At 46.4% G+C, this 19,318-nt stretch overlaps 1 protein-coding gene across 9 annotated transcripts in view; it reads right to left on the reverse strand.

Annotated features, from left to right (window-relative positions):
- GAS7 (growth arrest specific 7) overlaps window positions 1-19,318 on the reverse strand; it is a 114,273-nt gene that overhangs the window by 37,604 nt on the left and 57,351 nt on the right. For 8 of the 9 annotated variants that reach the window (XM_068655216.1, XM_068655224.1, XM_068655220.1 and 5 more), the window contains 3 exons: window positions 11,410-11,481; window positions 9,268-9,353; window positions 5,101-5,154 (listed from right to left, as the gene is read on the reverse strand). In XM_068655216.1, coding sequence (XP_068511317.1) covers window positions 5,101-5,154; window positions 9,268-9,353; window positions 11,410-11,481 — 212 coding nt within the window. The remainder of the gene's footprint in view (window positions 1-5,100; window positions 5,155-9,267; window positions 9,354-11,409; window positions 11,482-19,318) is intronic. The other variant, XM_068655217.1, reaches the window with a different exon arrangement.

The raw sequence follows: 19,318 nt of genomic DNA on the forward strand, positions 1-19,318 counted from the left end.
TCCAGCATCTTTCTCCAACCTCCTTCTTCAGAAGGGTCACTCATTCTTTAAAGAGCATACTAATTCTTGTTTCAAAGCAGGCTCAGGACCCAGGCCACATGTTCCACAACATCCATCTACCCTAGACAATAGGAGCAGGTGAAAACACTCAGTTCTTTCACACTCTGTCATCCAAAGCTTTCACACTCCGTCATCCAAAGCGTCACAGATCATAAAACTCTGGCTCAGTTCAGAGTGAATGGTGCAGTGAAAGGCACCTGCATGCCGATCTCTGTCACCACATAGCCTCCAGCACTAAGCCTACCTCTGAGGAATGTTTTACTGAATAAACCTTCTGCCTCAGCTAACATTTTCCTGTTCCTTGTCAGTTCAGTCATCTCAAGACAGCACTGCAAGCCTATCTTGTCCTGTTTTTTTGGTTAGGTAGGTTGAGTTACCTTCCCTTCTCCATTCAGGGACCAGTTCTAAAAGCCTGCAAGCAGAGTCCACTGTTCCCTGGAAATAGCCCAGCCACAGAGAGGAGCCTACAACTCTCCTCTGTGTGTGGCCAGCCCAAGCAGAGGTTTGCTGAGAAGATCTTGGGCACTGGAAAGTTCAGGTGCAAGGGGCTGCCAGCGTATACTAGTTCAACACCCTGCAAGGAGAGGTCAGCAACCCTCACCCCATCAGGAAGTTCAGACAGATCAGTACAAAGGTCTTAAAAATAACAGCCAAAGACCCTAAGCAAATCACTAGTTCGAGACAGTGTCTAACAAGCACCCACCTGGATCAGTACCAAAAAGATACACAACGACAAAATACTTTGCAGACAACAGTAAGTCTCTGCTTGACTTCACAGATTGCCAAGTTCCATGATATCGCTAATCACAAGCTGCTCTTGTACCTTAGCATACCTCCCTGATGACCATTTCTCAAATAAAATGATGTATTTTGCCTTAAAACATAAAATGACCTCAAAACCTACACACAACTGCTCTCAGTTATAGAGATGAACTGCTTGGTGTAAGTATGAAAAACAGTAGGTCATCCGGTAGCAAAGATAGAGAATGTAAAATATTGCTAGCAACAAAAATGTTATATGTAACCATGTTGAGGAATGGGATGGGAGGCACAGGTTTAAATACTCTCTGGCTTTGATACTGCATCTCACACTCACTGAATAAAACTTTGGTGACAAACACAGTGTGCATGAAACACTGCCCTGCGCACAGCTACAGCATGTGCTTACACAACACTCCTCGTGGGACTCCAGGACAAGGTACCACCTGCTAAGAGCAGTTGCCATGCTACAGTTACTTAGGTTGTGCCTCAAGTTAAAAATAGGCAGCAGGAGAAAGCAAAAGAGGTGAAAAGATTGTCTGGAGGTTTTAGAGACACTGGCAACAAATCACATCTCCAGTCATGAGCATCAATACTGCAATGGTGAAAGAAGCTATTCCGGTTTCAATCTCCCAGATTATCCTCTTACTGGTGGAGTTGCAGAGAATGTCAAGGAATGTCCCCCATGGAAATACGCTACTGAGTGAAGTTTTGTGTGGACCAAGATCATTTATTTCAACTGGCAAAGGACCAATGCTTGCCATCAAGACAATAATGCTTTCAAGGCAGATTTCTAAGGCACAACATTGTCACAACAGATGAAAAGGAGCAGTGTGGAATGCATCTCCTAATTTTATTTTGCATCCTTCACCAGAAGAATGGGCATCACCCCTCTGTGCACATCAAGACACAGATGTGACAGATGGCAAGAAGCATATACAACACTAGTTGAGAAAGGAAACTGCAATGGAAATATGTATTTCCTGCTAAAAATGTCACATCCCTGACAAAAATTAAACCTGTGTCATTTGGAAGCTATTTACTAAGACTGTTATGTCACTGATATGTGAATAAATAAATAAAATCACCAGAAATTCCCACACTTGGAGAGGTGAAGGTGTCCCACTGAGATGGACTGAATGCACCGCACTACTTCCATGTACACAGCAGGAAGAGAAATAGTGAGTACAGATCAACAGGTGATGAAAGTAGGGTTAAATTAGTGTCTTTCTCAAAAAGCATTCTCCGATTCAAAGTTTTCTTAATAAATTAAACATTCTCCACTGCTCAGAAGTTTATGCTCAACTATATCGAAATGATGCTGGAATATTAACTTAACTATATCGAAATTGGCTGGAAAACATCAGGTACATTTAGTACCACATCCAAAAGGAAACTGGTGTCAGAATTTAAGAAGTACGATGCAGAAGCTTTTGAAATCCTAAAAAAAAAAAAAAAAGCAAAGAAAAAAGATTATTTGTGCAGTAAAGTTAACTTACGGTTTCCTACACTGAGTCCCTGAGCAAGCATGACAATTTTCAAAAATCTAGAAATATTACTAAAACAATACACAATTGTCTAGGAAATCTTATGACTCTTTCTTTCCTTTCATCGCCAGATTTTCCTAGACTTAAACAAGTCTTGGACTTAAATTTCCAAACATTTCTAAAACTTCACAATGTATCTCAGCAGGACAGGGATGACTGGGCAGGCATTGAGCAGGACAAGGCCATGAGCTCTCATCCCATTTCATTCCCCTCACAAACCTTTCTCTGAAATATTCCTTTCCTTGTTTCTAAAAGGAAAGATAGATGAAAAAAACACTCATTTACCAGCTCAGTCCCATTGATGGTCTTTTGCCTAATGCTAAATCACTGTATCATCAGTTATACTCAGAAAGTTTCTTCAAATGAAACACAACTCTATTCTCCCAGGACATGGTATCCCATTCTACCTTTTCCATTTAACTCTCCCTCACTTCCGCTACACAAACCTCAGCTTTCACAGGTAATTCTTGTCCAGAGGATTATCTCTTCAGAAGGCAGACAGCAAACCATCCAGGCTAAAACTAATGACTGAACTTTGAAAGTCACTGCAAAATCAATGCAAACCACAGACCTGCACTTCTGCTTTCTAAGTGAGCATCAACAATTTGTGCAAATGTCAGTTTCATAACAGTCTATGATACAACCCATCAGGGGCTTCCTTTCCAGAGAAAACAGACTCTTATCATTGGTAATATTTGTTTACCAAAATCACCATATCCTTCATCTTGTTGAAATACTCCAGACCACAACTGTCTTCAGGATTTCCAGAAGCAAGAGCAAGTCACACTCCCAAACTGCACTCTGTAGAGAAGGCACTTGCACTTCTAAAAAGTCAGAAGCTAAGTCCCACTCCTCTGCGAGGCTACAGTTGCTGATCAAGTGTCATTACCTGATGTTTGCAATTTACCTATGACAGGATTTGTGTTTAGGTGGAGTTTGCTAGACTGAGAACTCCAAAGTTAATGATCAAACTCCTCTTTGCAGGAAGAGGTTCTGCCTGAGCACTGCTACAGACCAAGAAAAAAACATTCAACAAGTCAAGGACATGCCCTGAAACTCTGCTAACAAGAGTATCCCAAAGTTAGCTGGAGCAGGGCAGAACAAACATAACCTCCATGGAGGGGAGAGGTAATTTACATTGCTTTACAGTCCATATGAGAATGCTGTTTTTAACAATGCTTCCTTGATGCAGGCAATGGCTTAGAGTAAACAGCTGATTTTGATAAAAAGAATCCTCAACAGTGTATCTGTTTTTTTCCTGAAAAATGTTGCTATGTGGCAATGACTGACCTGCACTGCACTTATAAGGGGAAACCTGAACATGCTCCTTCCAAACCCTTGCTCCTGTCACCAGAAACCCTGGGAATCATATTCACCGAGGGACAAATCAACAAGCTGTATGTAACAATGCAGACAACAGCCTCCTTCCTGTAGTAACAGCTAACCATAATATATAAAATCAAACATTAAAATTATAACATTCCTTTTGTTGTCTTGTATTTTATACCTTGGCAATGCTCACAACTACAAGCATGCTTATTCCCTCTCCTTTCTCGCAGCAACTCAATTACTTTCTTATTTATCTTTATTATTTCCTTTTAAATAAACCATTGTACTTCCAGCCACTTCCAGTAGTTTCTTTTGATATACTTGCAGTTTTTAAACATCTGTCATGTACTGAGGAGTCCAGAATTTCACACTTTGTTCCAGATGAGATAATCACTCATACAAAATATATTAAGATTTATAAACCCGATAGTGAGAACATCTTAACTGAACCAACTATATTTAATTATTATTATGAAAAGTAATGTATCAATAACTTCATGCTGATACCTAAAATCTTAGGCTGTATCAGAAATCTTCAGTTGCTCTGGCACAAAAAAATACCTTTGATGCCTTTGAAACGCCAAAAATTGTTCTCTAGCAGGGCAATGACCCATCTCCTGCATTTTTCTATCCTTTCAGTGCTTCTTCAACTATTCAGGCTATTTCTGGGAGTGCAGAAGAACAGTTAAAAGCATAGTAAATTTTCTCAGGACACCAGATTAACAGCCAGAATCCTTAGAGAATGCCTGTTCCCTTTTTCAGTTATTTTCTTACCTCCTGGTTACCACAGAATCACTAGAATTGAAGGCAAAAATCACACAGGAATTTGCACTCTGAAAATCTCCAAGGATGAGCAGAACTGAACAGAACTTCCTGAATTGTAAGGGACGCACAAGGATCATTCTAGACGGAGTTCCACCCTTTTGGTGGAAATCCCAAGCTTCTCATGGCACCGACTTAGTATTTAAACACTGCAAAAGTACTCGTGGTGAAAAATCTGCTCCTGTAGTCCATCCGGAACTTCCTCCCTGCAACACCACCCGTCCTTCCACCGGGCACCTCCGGCAGCCTGGCTCTTCGCCTCCGCTACCGGCTGCACTCGCCCTACGGCCACGACCCCGGAGCGCCTAGCACCCGTGGGGTGGAAAGGCAAAGCCGGGCACGGCGCCAGGCGCAGGTGCCCTCAGAGGCGTTCCTGCCGCGTTGCCCCGAGATCGGTCCCCGGGATCAGCCCCAAGCGCTCTGGCTGTGGCTGACGAGACGGCCGCCACCGACCCCCCCCCCCCTTCACCCCGACGGGGTGGCGCTGCAGACCCCTCGGCCCTGTCCGCCTCCGAGCTCTCAGGAAGGCGACTCGCAGCCACCCCAGGGGGCCGGTAGCCCACATCGGCGCGGCGGCACTCACCGTCAGGCTGCTTTCCTTGCTCTGCCTCCGCGGCGCCGCCGGGGAACCCGGGGTCTGTGGAGAAAAGTGGGGCGCATCGTCAAGGGCGCTCTCGGAGCCTAGCATGGCGGGCGCGAGCCGTGCGGGGTGGGCGCTAGGCCGCCTCCATGGCACGGCACGGCACAGCACGGGAGCTGGAGGCGGCACTGCCGTCCGGCAGGGCCGCGCCCCTTCGCCGCGGCCAATGGTGGGCCGGGCCGGGCCGGGCCGGGCGGCGGAGCCCGCTGCCAGCCACCGAGGCGGGCCGCCGGCCCCGCCGCCTCTCGCCCAAGCCCTCGGGGAGACACAGTTCCGGCGCTCCGCCTCTCGCCTCCGCCGTGCCGCTCTGCAGGGAGCGGCCGGGGACAGAGTCGGCGCTGCGGCCGTAACGCGGGCGCGCCCAGCGCGGTGCACGCCTGCCCCGGCCGTGCGCGCAGCCCCGCCGCCTGGGCGTGACAGCAGGAGAGTGTGTGTCACAGCCGGCCTGTCTGCTCGGAGGCGGCAGGAATCGCTTCCACTGCGTGCGAGCACACGTGAGCTGCCACCACCGTCGTGGTCGTGTGCTGTGGCCCCCACACTGCTCTGGCTCCCTCCCCTTGCTCCTGTGTTCTGGGGATTGCCACCCGCTATGAAGACTATGGGGACCACTGGGGATACCCTTGGTGGGGTAGGGGGGAATGTATCTGAGCTAGCCTGGGCCAGGGCTCTGCTGGAGCCCCTGAACATAGCATTTCCTTTGAGCTACAACTTGAAATTCAATGTCAAGCTAAAGTCACATCAACAGTGAAGTGACCAGGGCTGAACATGTGAGGTTTCACACTGGCCTGCTGCTGGCCTGCAACACACCAGCAGGCAGTTCTGCTGCTCCACTTGTGCTGGTTGTGACAACCTGAACCAGCAGCATTCAGTTTTTAGCTGCTCTCTAGGAAGCTGTAAGTGAGGCTTGGCCCTGTGCCCAGCACAGTACAGTTCTGTTTTGTTCTCAGTTGTGGCTTTTTCCCCCTTGAGCTGTTTCCAAGAAATGTGGCTGAGCTTGCCCAAGGGATCTTGCCAGCATTTGTTTGCATGATGGCTGATGCCCAGGTCTACGCGTCCTGGAGAATGTCTGGAAGCTGCTCTCCAGCAGAAAGCCTGTGCCAAGAACAGGCAAGGAGGCAGTCAAGGCAGAGCAGCTTGGGATGGCCCAAGACAGAGGTAGGGGAGGAACAGGCCAATCTGTAGAAGAGTCTGAAGGCCTAGAGAGCAGCACTAGAAAAACACCTTCTTGCAACCAACAATATGGTCAGATGTTTTCTTTACTGAGGACTCTTCTGCAAAAGCATCCACAGCTCCCAGGAACAGCACGCTCCCACATGGGTGTGGACATAAGCTTCTATTAGTATTAATGCAACCAGCAGCTAGTTACAGATGCAAAACTAGTTCAAAGTTCAAAACACGAATGAGGCGAGGACTTCAGTTTGGGAAAGCTGGTAATGTAAGAACAATGTAAATAAAGTATCATGGAGGCTGCCAAAGTGAATGAAAGAAAGAATGAAAAGGATTTTTGTCAGTGTGATGGTTGAGTCAGCTAAGCAAAGCAGTGCATGAAAATAGACTCCATGTGTATCTCAAATGTGAATCTGAGCAAAACAATGACTTTAGGCAACAGGTGAACTTGAGTGAGACTCAGCACCCTAAAAGAGGCAAATGTTAGAAATAAGGTTTGGGGGAAGTCAGTTAATCTGACCTATGTACCAAGATACATGTATAGCAGGTATCTTGAGAAATTAGATTTGTTGCACAATGATTAATACTGCTTTTTTAAAAGAGAAGTCACACCTTGCAAATTTATTTGGGTTCTCTGAGGGAGACACAGCAGACGTGTGGACAGGGTTGTACAGTAATGCACTATGTCAGCTTTTAAAATGGTTTTGAGGTAGGTGTCAAAACCATTGAGCTAGGTTAGGTGTCCATGTGCTCTGCCTCTAGTCTGTGTAAAATCCTCAGAGAAGAAGCAGTGTAAAAATTAAATGTGAAATGTTTGTAATGAATGTGGAAAGAACAGGGAACCTGCAATGACGGATTGTATCACAGGAGATGTCATGAATCCACCGGGAAAGTAAAACCAGAAATACTGGCTCAGCTGAAAGAGCACCCCTGATGTTATGGGGCAACAGTAAAGGCCATGGACAAGAAATAGGGTGAAGGCAAAGGGGGACAGTGAGCAGACAACACAAAATTTAGATCAAGAAAACAAAGGGACACTAAGAGCAACAGGCAATCCAGTTCAGCATGGTAACTGCACACAAAACGTGCATTCCACTGTCAGTATTTAAATAGTTGCACTACAGGAGAACCTAGCAGTTAACAGAGAAATGAAAAAGAGAACTCAGGTCCTGTACTACCAGGGGAAAAGAGCCAGCAGGCAGGGAAGTACAGAAGTGCTACCTAGTACCTATTCAACTGTTGCAGTTTTGGCAGAGAATGAAGTTTCAGTGCTGGAGCTGGAAGAGGGCCCTGTGGCATATGATGAAATGCAGGGAATACTCTCCTGGAGACAAGAGGTGGTGCAATCAAAAGTGCAAGGATATTTAGTAAAAGATGAGACAAACAGGCAGAGGAGAGTGGCTGTTGAGTCAGCATCTTGAACACTAGCCTGAGGTGATGAGATGGGTGTTGCACAGGCTATGTAAGTTGCAGAGGAGGGCCTGTGAAAGGACACACAGAAATGGATGAAGTAACTGAGAAAACCATTTCAGATGAATTCTTTGTGAATAATGTCTTTGGGAGGGAAGGCTGGAGCTATGTAGTGGGTTTATGTGCCAAGGTTTTGGTAGCAGGGGACCATAAGGGTGGCTTCTGTGAGAAGAATCTAGAAGCTGCCCCATGTTAGGTAAAGGCCCTGCTGCTGACCAGAGCCGAACCAATAAGCGATGTTGTTTGTGCCTCTGCACAAACAGAGGCACAAAAAAATGCTGCTTCACAGCAGCTGGGAGAGTGAGAGGAGTGAGAAAACAGTCTTGCAGGCACCAAGGTCAGTGAAGAAGGAGGGGGAGAGGTGCTCCAGGCTCCAGAGCAGAAAGTCCCCTGCGGCCTGAGGTGAGGACCACTGTGGAGCAGGCTGTCCCCCTGCAGCCCATGGAGTGCCACAGTGGCGCAGGGTTCCATGCTGCAGCCTGTGGAGGAGACCACAGTGGAGCAGGTGGACTTGCACTGATGGAGGCTGCGGCCTGTGGAGGACCCCCACAAGAGCAGATTCTGGGTCAGACCTGCAGCCCATGGAGAGGTGCCCACACAGGAGCAGGTGACCTGGCAGGAGCTGCTGCCCGTGGAGGATCCCATGGTACAGACCCATATCTGGAGCAGTTCTTCAAGAGCTGCTGCCTGTGGGAAGCCCACGCCAGATCAGTTCGGCAAGGACTGCATCCCACGGGAGGGACCCCACAGCGCAGGGGATCAGAGTGACCGAGAAGGAGCGGCGGAGACAAAGCACTATAGACTCACCACAGCCCCCATTCCCCCGTTCCCCTGCATTGCTCAGGGGGAGGAGGTGGAAGAGGGCTGATTGGGGAAAGGCGTTTTTAGTTTCTTTCCTTTGTTTCTCACTTCTCTAGCTTGTTAGTAATAGGCAATAAATCTAACTGTCTCCCTATGCTGAGACTGTTTTGCCCATCATAATTACTGGGCGATCTCCCCATCCTAATTTCAGCCCTTGAGCCCTTTTGCATCATATTTTCTTCCCCTTCCTCTTTGAGGAGGGCGAATGAGAGAGCAGCTGTGGTGGAACTTGGCTGCCCACCCTGGTAAAACCACCACGAGCTGCAAGAAAATACAATGAGAAAGACATGGACAGATCTGCACATCTAGAGGTAGGCCCACGTTTTAGGCTAGAAGGGCAGGAAATTTTGGAGGGTTGTTAACAGTGACTGAAGTGGCCTGAGGGATTTTTCAGAAAGAAGTGATAGGGCACAAAAATTCAAAGTATTTTGGCATTTTGCATTGTTTTGCCAGTTAGACACAAAGACTGACTTTTCTAGATGTAATGAATATGACAGGTTTTTTTAAAGAAAATGCCTTTAAATATCCTACTCTGACAGACTCCTAAACTACTTAAGCAGACACCCACATATGACTTTGTACCACTGCTTGGATTTTTTCCCCCAAACTTACCTGGGGTTCCCCACTGGCTTTCCGAAGGCTCCTATGACCAGAGTCTAGTTGGTGTACTGGCGTCCCAGAAATGTGGTAGCCATTCACTGTAAGAACATGAAGAGTGAGCAGGCTTGCTGTAGGTAGCAAATGCGTAGCTACACATTTTAAAAACTAATCATGTAATTGAATATAAATGCATGTACTCTACTGAAGATCAGCACACAGAATCTCCTCTCAGCATCTTGCAGTAGGCTTTTATCAGCAGTTATGACAGGAGTTAACTGAGTTGGAAGAGTCAAGGAAAAGAGGCCCCAAGTCATAGGAGCATAGACTGGTTTGGGCTGAAAGGGGCATTAAAGATCATCTAGTTCCAAACCCCTACCATGGACAGGAACACCTCCCACCAGGCCAGGTTACTCAAAGCCCCATCAAGCCTGGCCTTGGGCACTGCCAGGGATGGCGCAGCCACAATATCTCGGAGCAACCTGTACCAGTGCTTCACCACCCTCAGAGTAAAGAATTTCCTCCTTATATCTAATGTAAACCTACCCTCTTTTAGTTTAAAGTTATTATTTATTGTCCTTTCACTATACGCCCTGACTCCCTGACAAAGAGTTCCTCCAAAGCCTTCCTGTAGGCTCCCTCTAGGTATTGGAAAGTAGCTATAGGGTCTCCCTGGAGCCATTTATTTTCCAGGCTGAACAGCCCCAACTCCCTCAGCCTGTCTTTGTAGGAGAGGTTCTCTAGCCCCTTGATCATCTTTGTGGCCTTCCTCTGGACTCTCCTGATAATTCCATGTCCTTCTGGTGCTAGGGGTCCCAGAGCTGAATGCAGGGCTCGATGTGGGATCTTAGTAGAGTAGAAGGGGAAAATCACCTTCCTTACCCTGCTGGCCATGCTTCTTTTGATGTAGGCCAGGATACAGTTGCCTTTCTGGGTTGCAAGCACGCACTGCCAGCTCATGGCAAGCTTCTCATCAATCAACATCTGCAAGTCCTTCTCAGGGCTGCTCTTAATACGTTTTCCACCCAACCTGTATTTGTGCTTGAGATTGCCTTGGCCTAGGTACAGGACCTTGCATTTGGCCTTGCTGAACTGCATGAGATTTGCACAGGCCCAACTCTCAAGTCTGTCCTGGTCACACTGGATGGAATCCCTTCCCGCCAGAGCATGTCAGCTCCACTGAGCAGGTTGGTGTCATTGGCAAACTTGCTGAGGATGCACTCAATCCCACTGTCCATGTCACCCACAAAAATGTTAAACAGTGCCGGTCCCAACGTTGACCACTGAGGAACACTACTTGTTATTGATCTCCACTTGGACATTGAGCTGTTGGCCGCAACTCTTTTGAGTGTGACCATCCAGCCAATTTCTTAACCACTGAATGATGGACGGACCACCATCAATGGACCAAAACTCAAACAGTTCCCATAGCCAAGTCTGGTAAAATGATGTGTTTGAAGAATTAGTCTATGTAAAAGCACTGGTTTAATGAAGACGGACTGTTAATTTCAAGAAAGCAAGCTTTGTAAGATGTTTATGATTTACGTACACAGCTGTAGGGTGCTTTACTTTTGGAAAATAGTGAGTAAAGAATAACGTTCATAGTAGGCTTAAATGAAGATACACAGCTATGTTACAAATCCTTTGGTTACAACAAAATGTGCATCCTTAAAGCATGCTTCCCACTTGGCTCAGCCAGTAAAGACAGGCATCAGTTTGAAAAATTTTGGCAAAAAACGTTCCTTTGGACTGCATTACTATCAGCTGACAGCAATGTAGCTGTCACATGCTGCAAGACTTCCTTGTGCCCATGTTCCCTCGAGAGCCTGCAGAAAGCAGGACTGGGAAAGGCAGTCTGTCCTCCTCTCCTGAAGCCTGCAGCTCCAGTGCCTTGCTAGGCCACCAACTGCCTCACTGCTCCAAGGAAGGAGCCACCTCAGGTCTGAGCAGGCACTTCAGACAGGCCAGAAGATGCGTCAGTTAGGAAACAGCAGGTGAGATGTATCAGAAGGGAAAGCCTCACCACATTTGCTCTGCCACACAATTGTGTACATTAAATATAAATCCCATTCAATCACAGCATTTTCAGTTGCTTTGCTAACTTGTAGAGAAAGAGATTCACCCAAGGCAGTGGTCAGGCACAGCAACAAACAGTACCTGCAGTATTCTTCTGTGTCACAGGGCTCTTTGGAGTCCCAGGCATGCTGCTCGGCCGCTCCCAGGTTGTTTCTGTTGAAGGGAAACAGCAATGTAAGGATGATGGAGGCCTAGTACACCCAGCAGAGTTACATGTTTATGACATATACAAATGGGTCTTATTCTAAGTGTTCTCTGATCCAGGTACCCCATGAGTAAGGTGTTTGCACCTCTCTGCACTCGCCATCTCTTCCCTTATCTTCCTGCCTTGCTTCCCAGCCCCCACTCACTTGGCAGCCTGCTAGGATCAGTGGAAATAGATTCAGAGTAGCATCACCAGTTCTTCCAGTGCAGGTGTACTCCAGGGCCACACTCAGCAAGATAGCAAGCTACAGCTGCATGCAGAGATCACAATCTATGCAGAAAGCATTTCCAAGTGTAGTTAAATCAAACCCAGGACCCTGTCTGCAGCCCCGTGCACACAAGGAGACCTGCCCACCCACAGCAACTGCAGCACAGCCAGCTATGCCTCTTATCCTGGGAACAAAGACCAAACAGTGGCATTGCCTTTCGACCTGTTCTTCGCATGGAATGCAACTCAAAGACATAGTTTTAGTGATGCAAACACAGACCACAGCACTTTTTTTCCCCTCAAAAAAGCTATTTCCCTTGCAAAATTTTCTTTTTCTGCTTGTTTCTATGTCACACCACTTTTAATACTCGAAAGACTACTGCTGCTGCTTTTTTCTTCTTATTCTCCTCTAGTTTAACCATTCCGCTAATTTTCTCATCAAATGCAAAATTATCTTTGGCCACATGCAAAGCATAGAGTATTTAATTGCAAAATTTCACAGAAGTTGCAAATGGCATAGTGGAGTTAGAACAGCAACTTCTTTAAAAGTCTAGCTCAAAAGCCCAAGACAGCAACATTCCTTTAGAAAATAAATATATATATTGGCATCAAACAAAAATAAATACTACTGCCTATCAATTAACTAAGAAAATAAGCAAGTTAGTGTAATCAAGTCAAAGAACTGCATCAACCACTTCATTTCAAACTGTGATTCTCAGAATCCAACCAACAGCCAATCCTGCCAAAGCCTGAAATCCTACATCTCTCAATATTCTGGATGGAAATGGGCAAGTGGCAACAGGACAGGAGACACTGAGAGAGCCTTTGTTTGTAACAGCATAGGGGCTGTCAGTCAACACTTGTATGGGTGGCACATAAGGCTCCCTATCCTAAATAAATGCTTATTTGAGCAACAAAAAAGATGGCAACAAGAACTATAACAGGGCTACTGGGTAAAGAAGAACCATTTCCTCTCTCTTCATATATACATTCATTCACATACATACACATGCAGATGTATTCAAGGGTTGCTTCAGGTTCTTAATTTCAGGAAAGATCCCAAAGTCCTTACTTTAGGAACTCCAGATCCCAGATGGGGGAAGGTGCCATCCTCCCAAACCTATCATGCTCACATCCTTGAAGACACACACCCTGCTTCTTGCTTTGCACTCTCTCCTCTTCTTCCCAAGCCTCAGAACTCATGACAAGCTTCTTGTCAGCCAACACCCCCAAGTCCTTTTCCTCAGCTGCTCTCAATCCATTCTCCACCCAGCCTGTATTTGTGCTTGGGATTGCCCCAACCCAGTGCAGGACCTTGAGCTTGGCCTTGTTGAACTGCATAAGATTCATGTATGCCCAACTCTCAAGCTTGTCCAGGTCCCTCTGGATGGCATCCCTTCCCTCTAGGTGTGTTGACCACACCACACGGCTTGGTGTCATTGGCAAACTTGCTGAGGGTGCATTCAATCCCACTGTCCCTGTCACCAAGATGTTAAATCATGCCAGTCCTAACTGACCCCTGAGAACACCACTTGTCACCAGTCTTCACCTGGACATTGAGCTGCTGACCGCAACTCTTTTGAGTATAACCATCCAGACAGTTCTTTATGCACTCAATGGTCCATACATCAAATCTATGTCTCTTCAATTTACAAATAAGGATGTAATGCGGGTCAGTGTCAAATGCTTTGCACACATCCAAGTAGATGACATTAGCTGCTCTTTCCCTATCCACATAAGCTCTAACTCCATCATAGAAAGCCACCAAATTTGTCAGGCATGATTTGTCCTTAGTGAAGTCATACTGGCTGTCATCACTCACCTCTCTGTTTTCCGTGTGAATTAGCATGGTTTCCAGGAGGATCTGCTCCATGATCTTGCCAGGAACAGATGTGAGACAACTGGCCTGTAGTTCCCCAGACCTTCCTTTTTTCTGTTTTTAAAAATGGGGGTTATGTTCCCAGTGACTTTTCCAGTCACTGGGAACATCAACAGACTGCCACAACTTTTCAATTACGATGGATGGTGGCTTAGCAACTTCATCTACTAGTTTTCTTAGGAGCCTCGGATGCATCGCATCAGGTCCAATGGACTTGTGCACATTTAGGTTCCTTGGACTGTTTCAGACCTGTTCTTTTCCTACAGTGGGCAGTTCTTCATTCTCCCAGTCCCTGCAACTTGGGTAGTGTGGCTAGAGCACTTGCTGGTGAAGACAAAAAAGTCACCTAAACCTTCTCCATATCCTGGGTGACCAGGTCTTCCATTTCCTTCTGGAGTGGGCCCTCATTTTCCCTAGTCTTCCTTTCATCACTGCATACTTAGTAGAAGTCTTTCTTGTTGCCCTTTATGTCCCTGGCCAGATTTAATTCTATCAAGGCTTTAGCTTTCCAAACATGATCACTAGTTGCTCGAACATCTCTATTCATCCAAGGTTACCTGTCCTTGATTACACCATCTGTAGGCTTCCTTTCTGTGTTTGACTTCGTCCAGGAGCTTCTTGTTCATCCATGCAGGCCTCCTGGCATTTTTGCCTGAGCTCCTCTTTGCTGGGACACATCACTCTTGAGCTTGGATGAGCTGACCTTCAAACATCAACCAGCTTTTTTGGGACCCTCTTCCCCCCATGGTACTCAACAAGCAGAACCCTGAACAGGCCAAAGTCTGCTCTCCTGACGTCCAGGATAATGATTTTGCTGTGCACCCTACTCACTGCCCTAAGGATCTGGAACTTCACCTTTTCATGGTCACTGTAGCCAAGGCTGCCCTTGAGATTTACATTCCCCCCGGTGAGAACATGGTCCAGCATAGCACCTCTCCTTTATTGGTTCCTCTATCACTTGGAGAAGAAAGTTATCAACAGTGCAATCCAGGAATCTCCTGGATTGCTTATGCCCTGCTGTGCTGTCCCCCCAGTAGATAATCAGTTGATTGAATTCCCCCATGAGGACCATAGCTTGTGCACATGAGGCTGCTCCTATCTATCAGTAGAGGTTATCATCCTCTCGGTCTTCCTGGTCAGGTGGCCCCCACTACATCACCTGTCCCTGCCCTCCATTCAATCCTGACACATAAGCTGTGTCTACACAGAAATGATATAGCAAGAGCAAAAATAGTTCCAAGACCCAACGTATGCATGACAACAGAACAAAAGATGTTTTTCACGAATGTGGTTAAGCATTTTCTCCCAAATGAAAGCAGAAACCTGTTTTTTGGAAAAAAAAAAAAAAAAAAGCTCAATTTGCATATTTTTGGCAGAACGAGAAATGGCATGATGTGTCAGGCCTTCAAAGAGACACATGCTCTGTGTCTCTATGTTAGTCAGGAAACAGAACTTCTGAAGAGGCACCAGTGTGGGTGATTTTTGGATCAACGTGTAACAGCTGAAGAGGACATTTTATGTCCCTTCTCCATTAATCCTCTGAGGTCAAAGCAGCTGATTAGCTGATTTACAGTTTGAAAATGCAGCATAAGCCAAACATTAATCATAAGCCTTAAGTTTGCATAATACTCCCTGAGTGTATTCATATTTCTTTCAGGAATAGGTTTAGTATCGCTGCATGGTGTTATGTTGTAGTGCCATTTTAGGAGCTACATGCTCCATAGTTTCATTGGCCAAACTGTGAGAATGGGACAGAGTCAGCTAGAGGATCCCTGGGTCTGTTTACTGTACAGAAACTTTCCCTTGTCTTAAGGTGTCTTAAGTTGGGTGACTAGGTGTCACCCAACTGCTGGTGCTATCTCACATCTTTATAGATAGGTTTTGAGTTTGTTCTAGTTTTAACAGCAAGAAAACTGTAATGTTGAGCAGCTCCAAATACAGTGTCTGGATCAAATATTGTAAAGCTGTGCAGGATCTCGCCTACAGGAAAGCTGGGGAGGGATTCTTTGACAGGTAGTGTAGTGATAGGACAATGGGTAATGGCTTTAAACTAAACGAGGGTAGGTTTGCATTAAATATAAGGAGGAAATTCTGTACTCTGAGGGTGGTGAGACACTGGAACAGATTGCCCAGAGAAGCTGCGGATGCCCCATCCCTGGAAATGCTCAATGCCAGGTTGGATGGGGCTTTGAGTAACCTGGCCTGGTGGGAGGTGTCCCTGCCCATGGCAGAGGGTTTGGAACTAGATGATCTTTAATGCCCTTTCAGCCCAAGCTATTCTATGATTCTGTGATAAGATGCACATGTCACTCTGACGTAGATGAAGAACAGCAAATTAAATTTTCTCCTGTCACTCCTCAATGCCACAAGAAGAAACCCTGCAAGCTTCTCACACTGTTCCTGATAAGATGCAAAATTAGAAGTGATATTTGTGGTAAGGTAAAACAGCCTGCCCAGTCTTACCCCGTCTTTTTTGCACTCACTTTGCACTCATTGGTGGCATGTAGGAATCACCTGTCTGTGTAGACAGTTTGCAGACCTCCTATTCTTTCCTTGCATATTTACAGGCTTTCTGCAAGGTTTGCTGCCTGTCTGTGGCTCCCCAAAGTGCAAAACTTGGTTGGACCCAGGAGTCAAAAGGAGTGCGAACAGGCTTACTTTGTAAACAGCTTTCCTTTAACTGCATAATAATGCTCTCCACTGTCCAAACCTCCAGGCTGCTTGAAGCTGACACACTGTAGTGGGTTTATGTGGCAAGGTTTTGGTAACAGGGGGCCATAGGGGTGGTTTCTGTGAGAAGGATCTAGAAGCTGCCCCATGTTTGGTAAGGGCCCCACTGCTGACCAGAGCCGAGCCAATAAGCGATGTTGTTTTGCGCCTCTGTGAGAGCATATTTAAGACAGGGAAAAAAACGCTGCGTCACACAGCAGCTGGGAGAGTGAAGGGAGTGAGGAACAGCCTTGCAGGTGCCAAGGTCGGTGTAGAAGGAGGGGGAGAGGTGCTCCAGGCGCCGGAGCAGAAGTCCCCTGCAGCCTGTGGTGAGGACCGTGGTGAAGCAGGCTGTCCCCCTGCAGCCCATGGAGTACCACGGTGGAGCAGGGTTCCATGCTGCAGCCCGTGGAGGAGATCACGGTGGAGCAGGTGGCCCTGCACCGACGGAGGCTGCCGCCTGTGGAAGACCCCTGCCAGAGCAGATTCCGGGCCGGACCTGTAGCCCGTGAAGAGGAGACCACGCAGGAGCAGGTGACCTGGCACAAGCTGCTGCCCGTGGGGGATCCAGGTTGGAGCAGTTTGCTCCTGACGGTTGGACCCCGTGGTATGGACCCATATCTGGAGCAGTTCTGGAAGAGCTGCTGCCTGTGGGAAGCCCATGCCGGATCAGTTCATCAAGGACTGTATCCCGTGGGTGGGACCCCACAGCACAGGGGACAAGAGTGACCGAGAAGGAGCAACAGAGAAGAAGCGCTGTAGACTGACCATAACCCCCATTCTCCCGTTCCCCTGCGCCACTCAGGGGGAGGAGGTGGAAGAGGGTGGATGGGGGGGGGGAAAGGTGCTTTTCCTTTCTTTCCTTTGTTTCTCACTTCTCTAGCTTGTTAGTAATAAGCAATAAATCTTACTATCTCCCTATGCTGAGTCTGTTTTGCCCGTTACAATAATTACTGAGTGATCTTCTCGTCCTTATCTCAACCTTTTAGCCCTTTTCATCATATTTTCTCCCCATTCCTCTTTGAGGAGGGGGAGTGAGAGAGAGGCTGTGGTGGAGCTTGGCTGCCCACTCGAGCGGAACCACGACACACACTCTATCTGGCTTTCTGGAAGCACACCTCACCTAGGCAGAAAGAAACAAACCGATGGCAGTGCTTTTATTTCTTACCTCCCCTTTCTTGCTAAAATCTTTCCCACATTTGTGATGAATCAGAAACAGTTTAATGGCACTTCATTCCTTGATATTGTGGGGGAAAACAGACCTAAGGCAGGAGGAATTGGTAGGCTTGTGCGTGTGAGGAGAGGAAATCACTCACAATGCCCTGAGACTGGAGCAAAACATTCAAAACTGTAGAAGCAGAAGGAACGGGTGAATTGAGAGTACAGTGAAAATATTTTCCTCTGGTTACATACAGGGCACATAGCACAAGGAGATTTTGTTTAGTTTAAACATGAAGGTCTGACCTTTGCATCAATTCATCCTGTCTCTCCCTTGCTGACCTCCTGCAGACTACAGCATAAAGAACCTCCTGATTTATCACAGCAGCTGCTTCTTCTCTTGTGCTCCACCATTTTGGCCCAGTGAGCCCTGCAGTACTGAACGCCATAGGGCTATGGTAACATCAGCTTAAAAGGCCCAACCAGCCAGTCTGTGTATGAGTTTGTCAACAACATGGTGTCTTCTCATTGCACTGCAAAGTAACATTAGCCCAGGGGCCTCCCAAGGCCCTGATCTTTACTTCCATCCTCATACTTATTTTAAATTAGAGACAGGAAAAGCATGCAGAACTGACAGATGCAAATCTCCCTGCATCTGCATGAAACATGAGATTCAATCTCTTAAGTGCTTAAAGCAGAGTACTCTGTAGTACATGAACTATTTCAGCAGGAGTTGCCATGTCAGAACTGAAATCCAGCTCCATCCTACCCTGCAGCCTCCAAAGATACTGAGGCTGCAATATAGTTTTTATTTTCCAGCCTTAAATGTTGCCATGGAGACACGATTATGGAAGAGTTCTTGAAATTTTATGTCTATGTGTTGACAGAAGAGGTGTTTGTTACTATTCCAGCAGCATGGGAGAAGCTGCTGACAACAGTCCTTATTTCGTCTTTCAAAATATCTTTTAAAATGAGCACTGAGTACCATGCACTTCCTTTTGCAAACAATATGCCAGACAAAAGTGACCCTATGTTGCAAGTGTGGTAGTGATAATAATGCTGTTTCCAGCATTTACTGAGACACACTTTGCTTTTCTAGGTTTTAGGCCACTTTACCAAGGTAAGGTTACTACACCACCCTTTAGCTAGGGCATTCTGTATCACAGGGGAACAGTCACTAGGAGGTTTTATCTGTAAGAGAAAAGACATAGTAGAAATGCTTGACATCTCTTAGTCATCTCCATAGAGGACTTACTGTCTTAGCTGCAGTTCTTAAGTTTAGTTGGAGTAGGTATTGACTATGGCTGGTGAGATACAAAACAAAAAGCCCAGCCCACAGACTAAATCCATCCAAACTCCCTAACTCTCTCAGAGAGCTAGAAAAATATGTAGGCAGAGGAAATACTAGAGAATGATGTGGTTATGTTCCTTCCATCCACTGATCTCTTACTTCAGGTCTGGCAACCAGCAACTGAGAAGAACTAAAATTTGTCTGTAAATGGCAAACATCCTCACTGTTTTCCGGTGTTGTAGAACTTGTTGTCTTACAGGAAAGAGTCCCTATAATGAATTGCACCTGACTTCATTGAGTTTCAGGCTGATGTGCTCAGGTACATGACAAGGTGTGCTAGGCAGAAGCTCCAGGAATATGCCTGTCTAAGGGAACTTCAGGGCCATCTCCCTCAAAGAAACAACATGTTTTCACCTTGCTTTGCAGTTGCTTTCTAACCAAGCAAAGATAAAATAATTCTTGTTTACTCTGTCAAAATAAAGAGTTCAAGATTTGGTAAAGGTTGGAAGTTACAAAATGACCAACCAGCTTTAGAGTCACC

This window comes from Anas acuta, chromosome 18 (genome assembly GCF_963932015.1).
Source record: "Anas acuta chromosome 18, bAnaAcu1.1, whole genome shotgun sequence".
Lineage (NCBI taxonomy): Eukaryota > Metazoa > Chordata > Aves > Anseriformes > Anatidae > Anas > Anas acuta.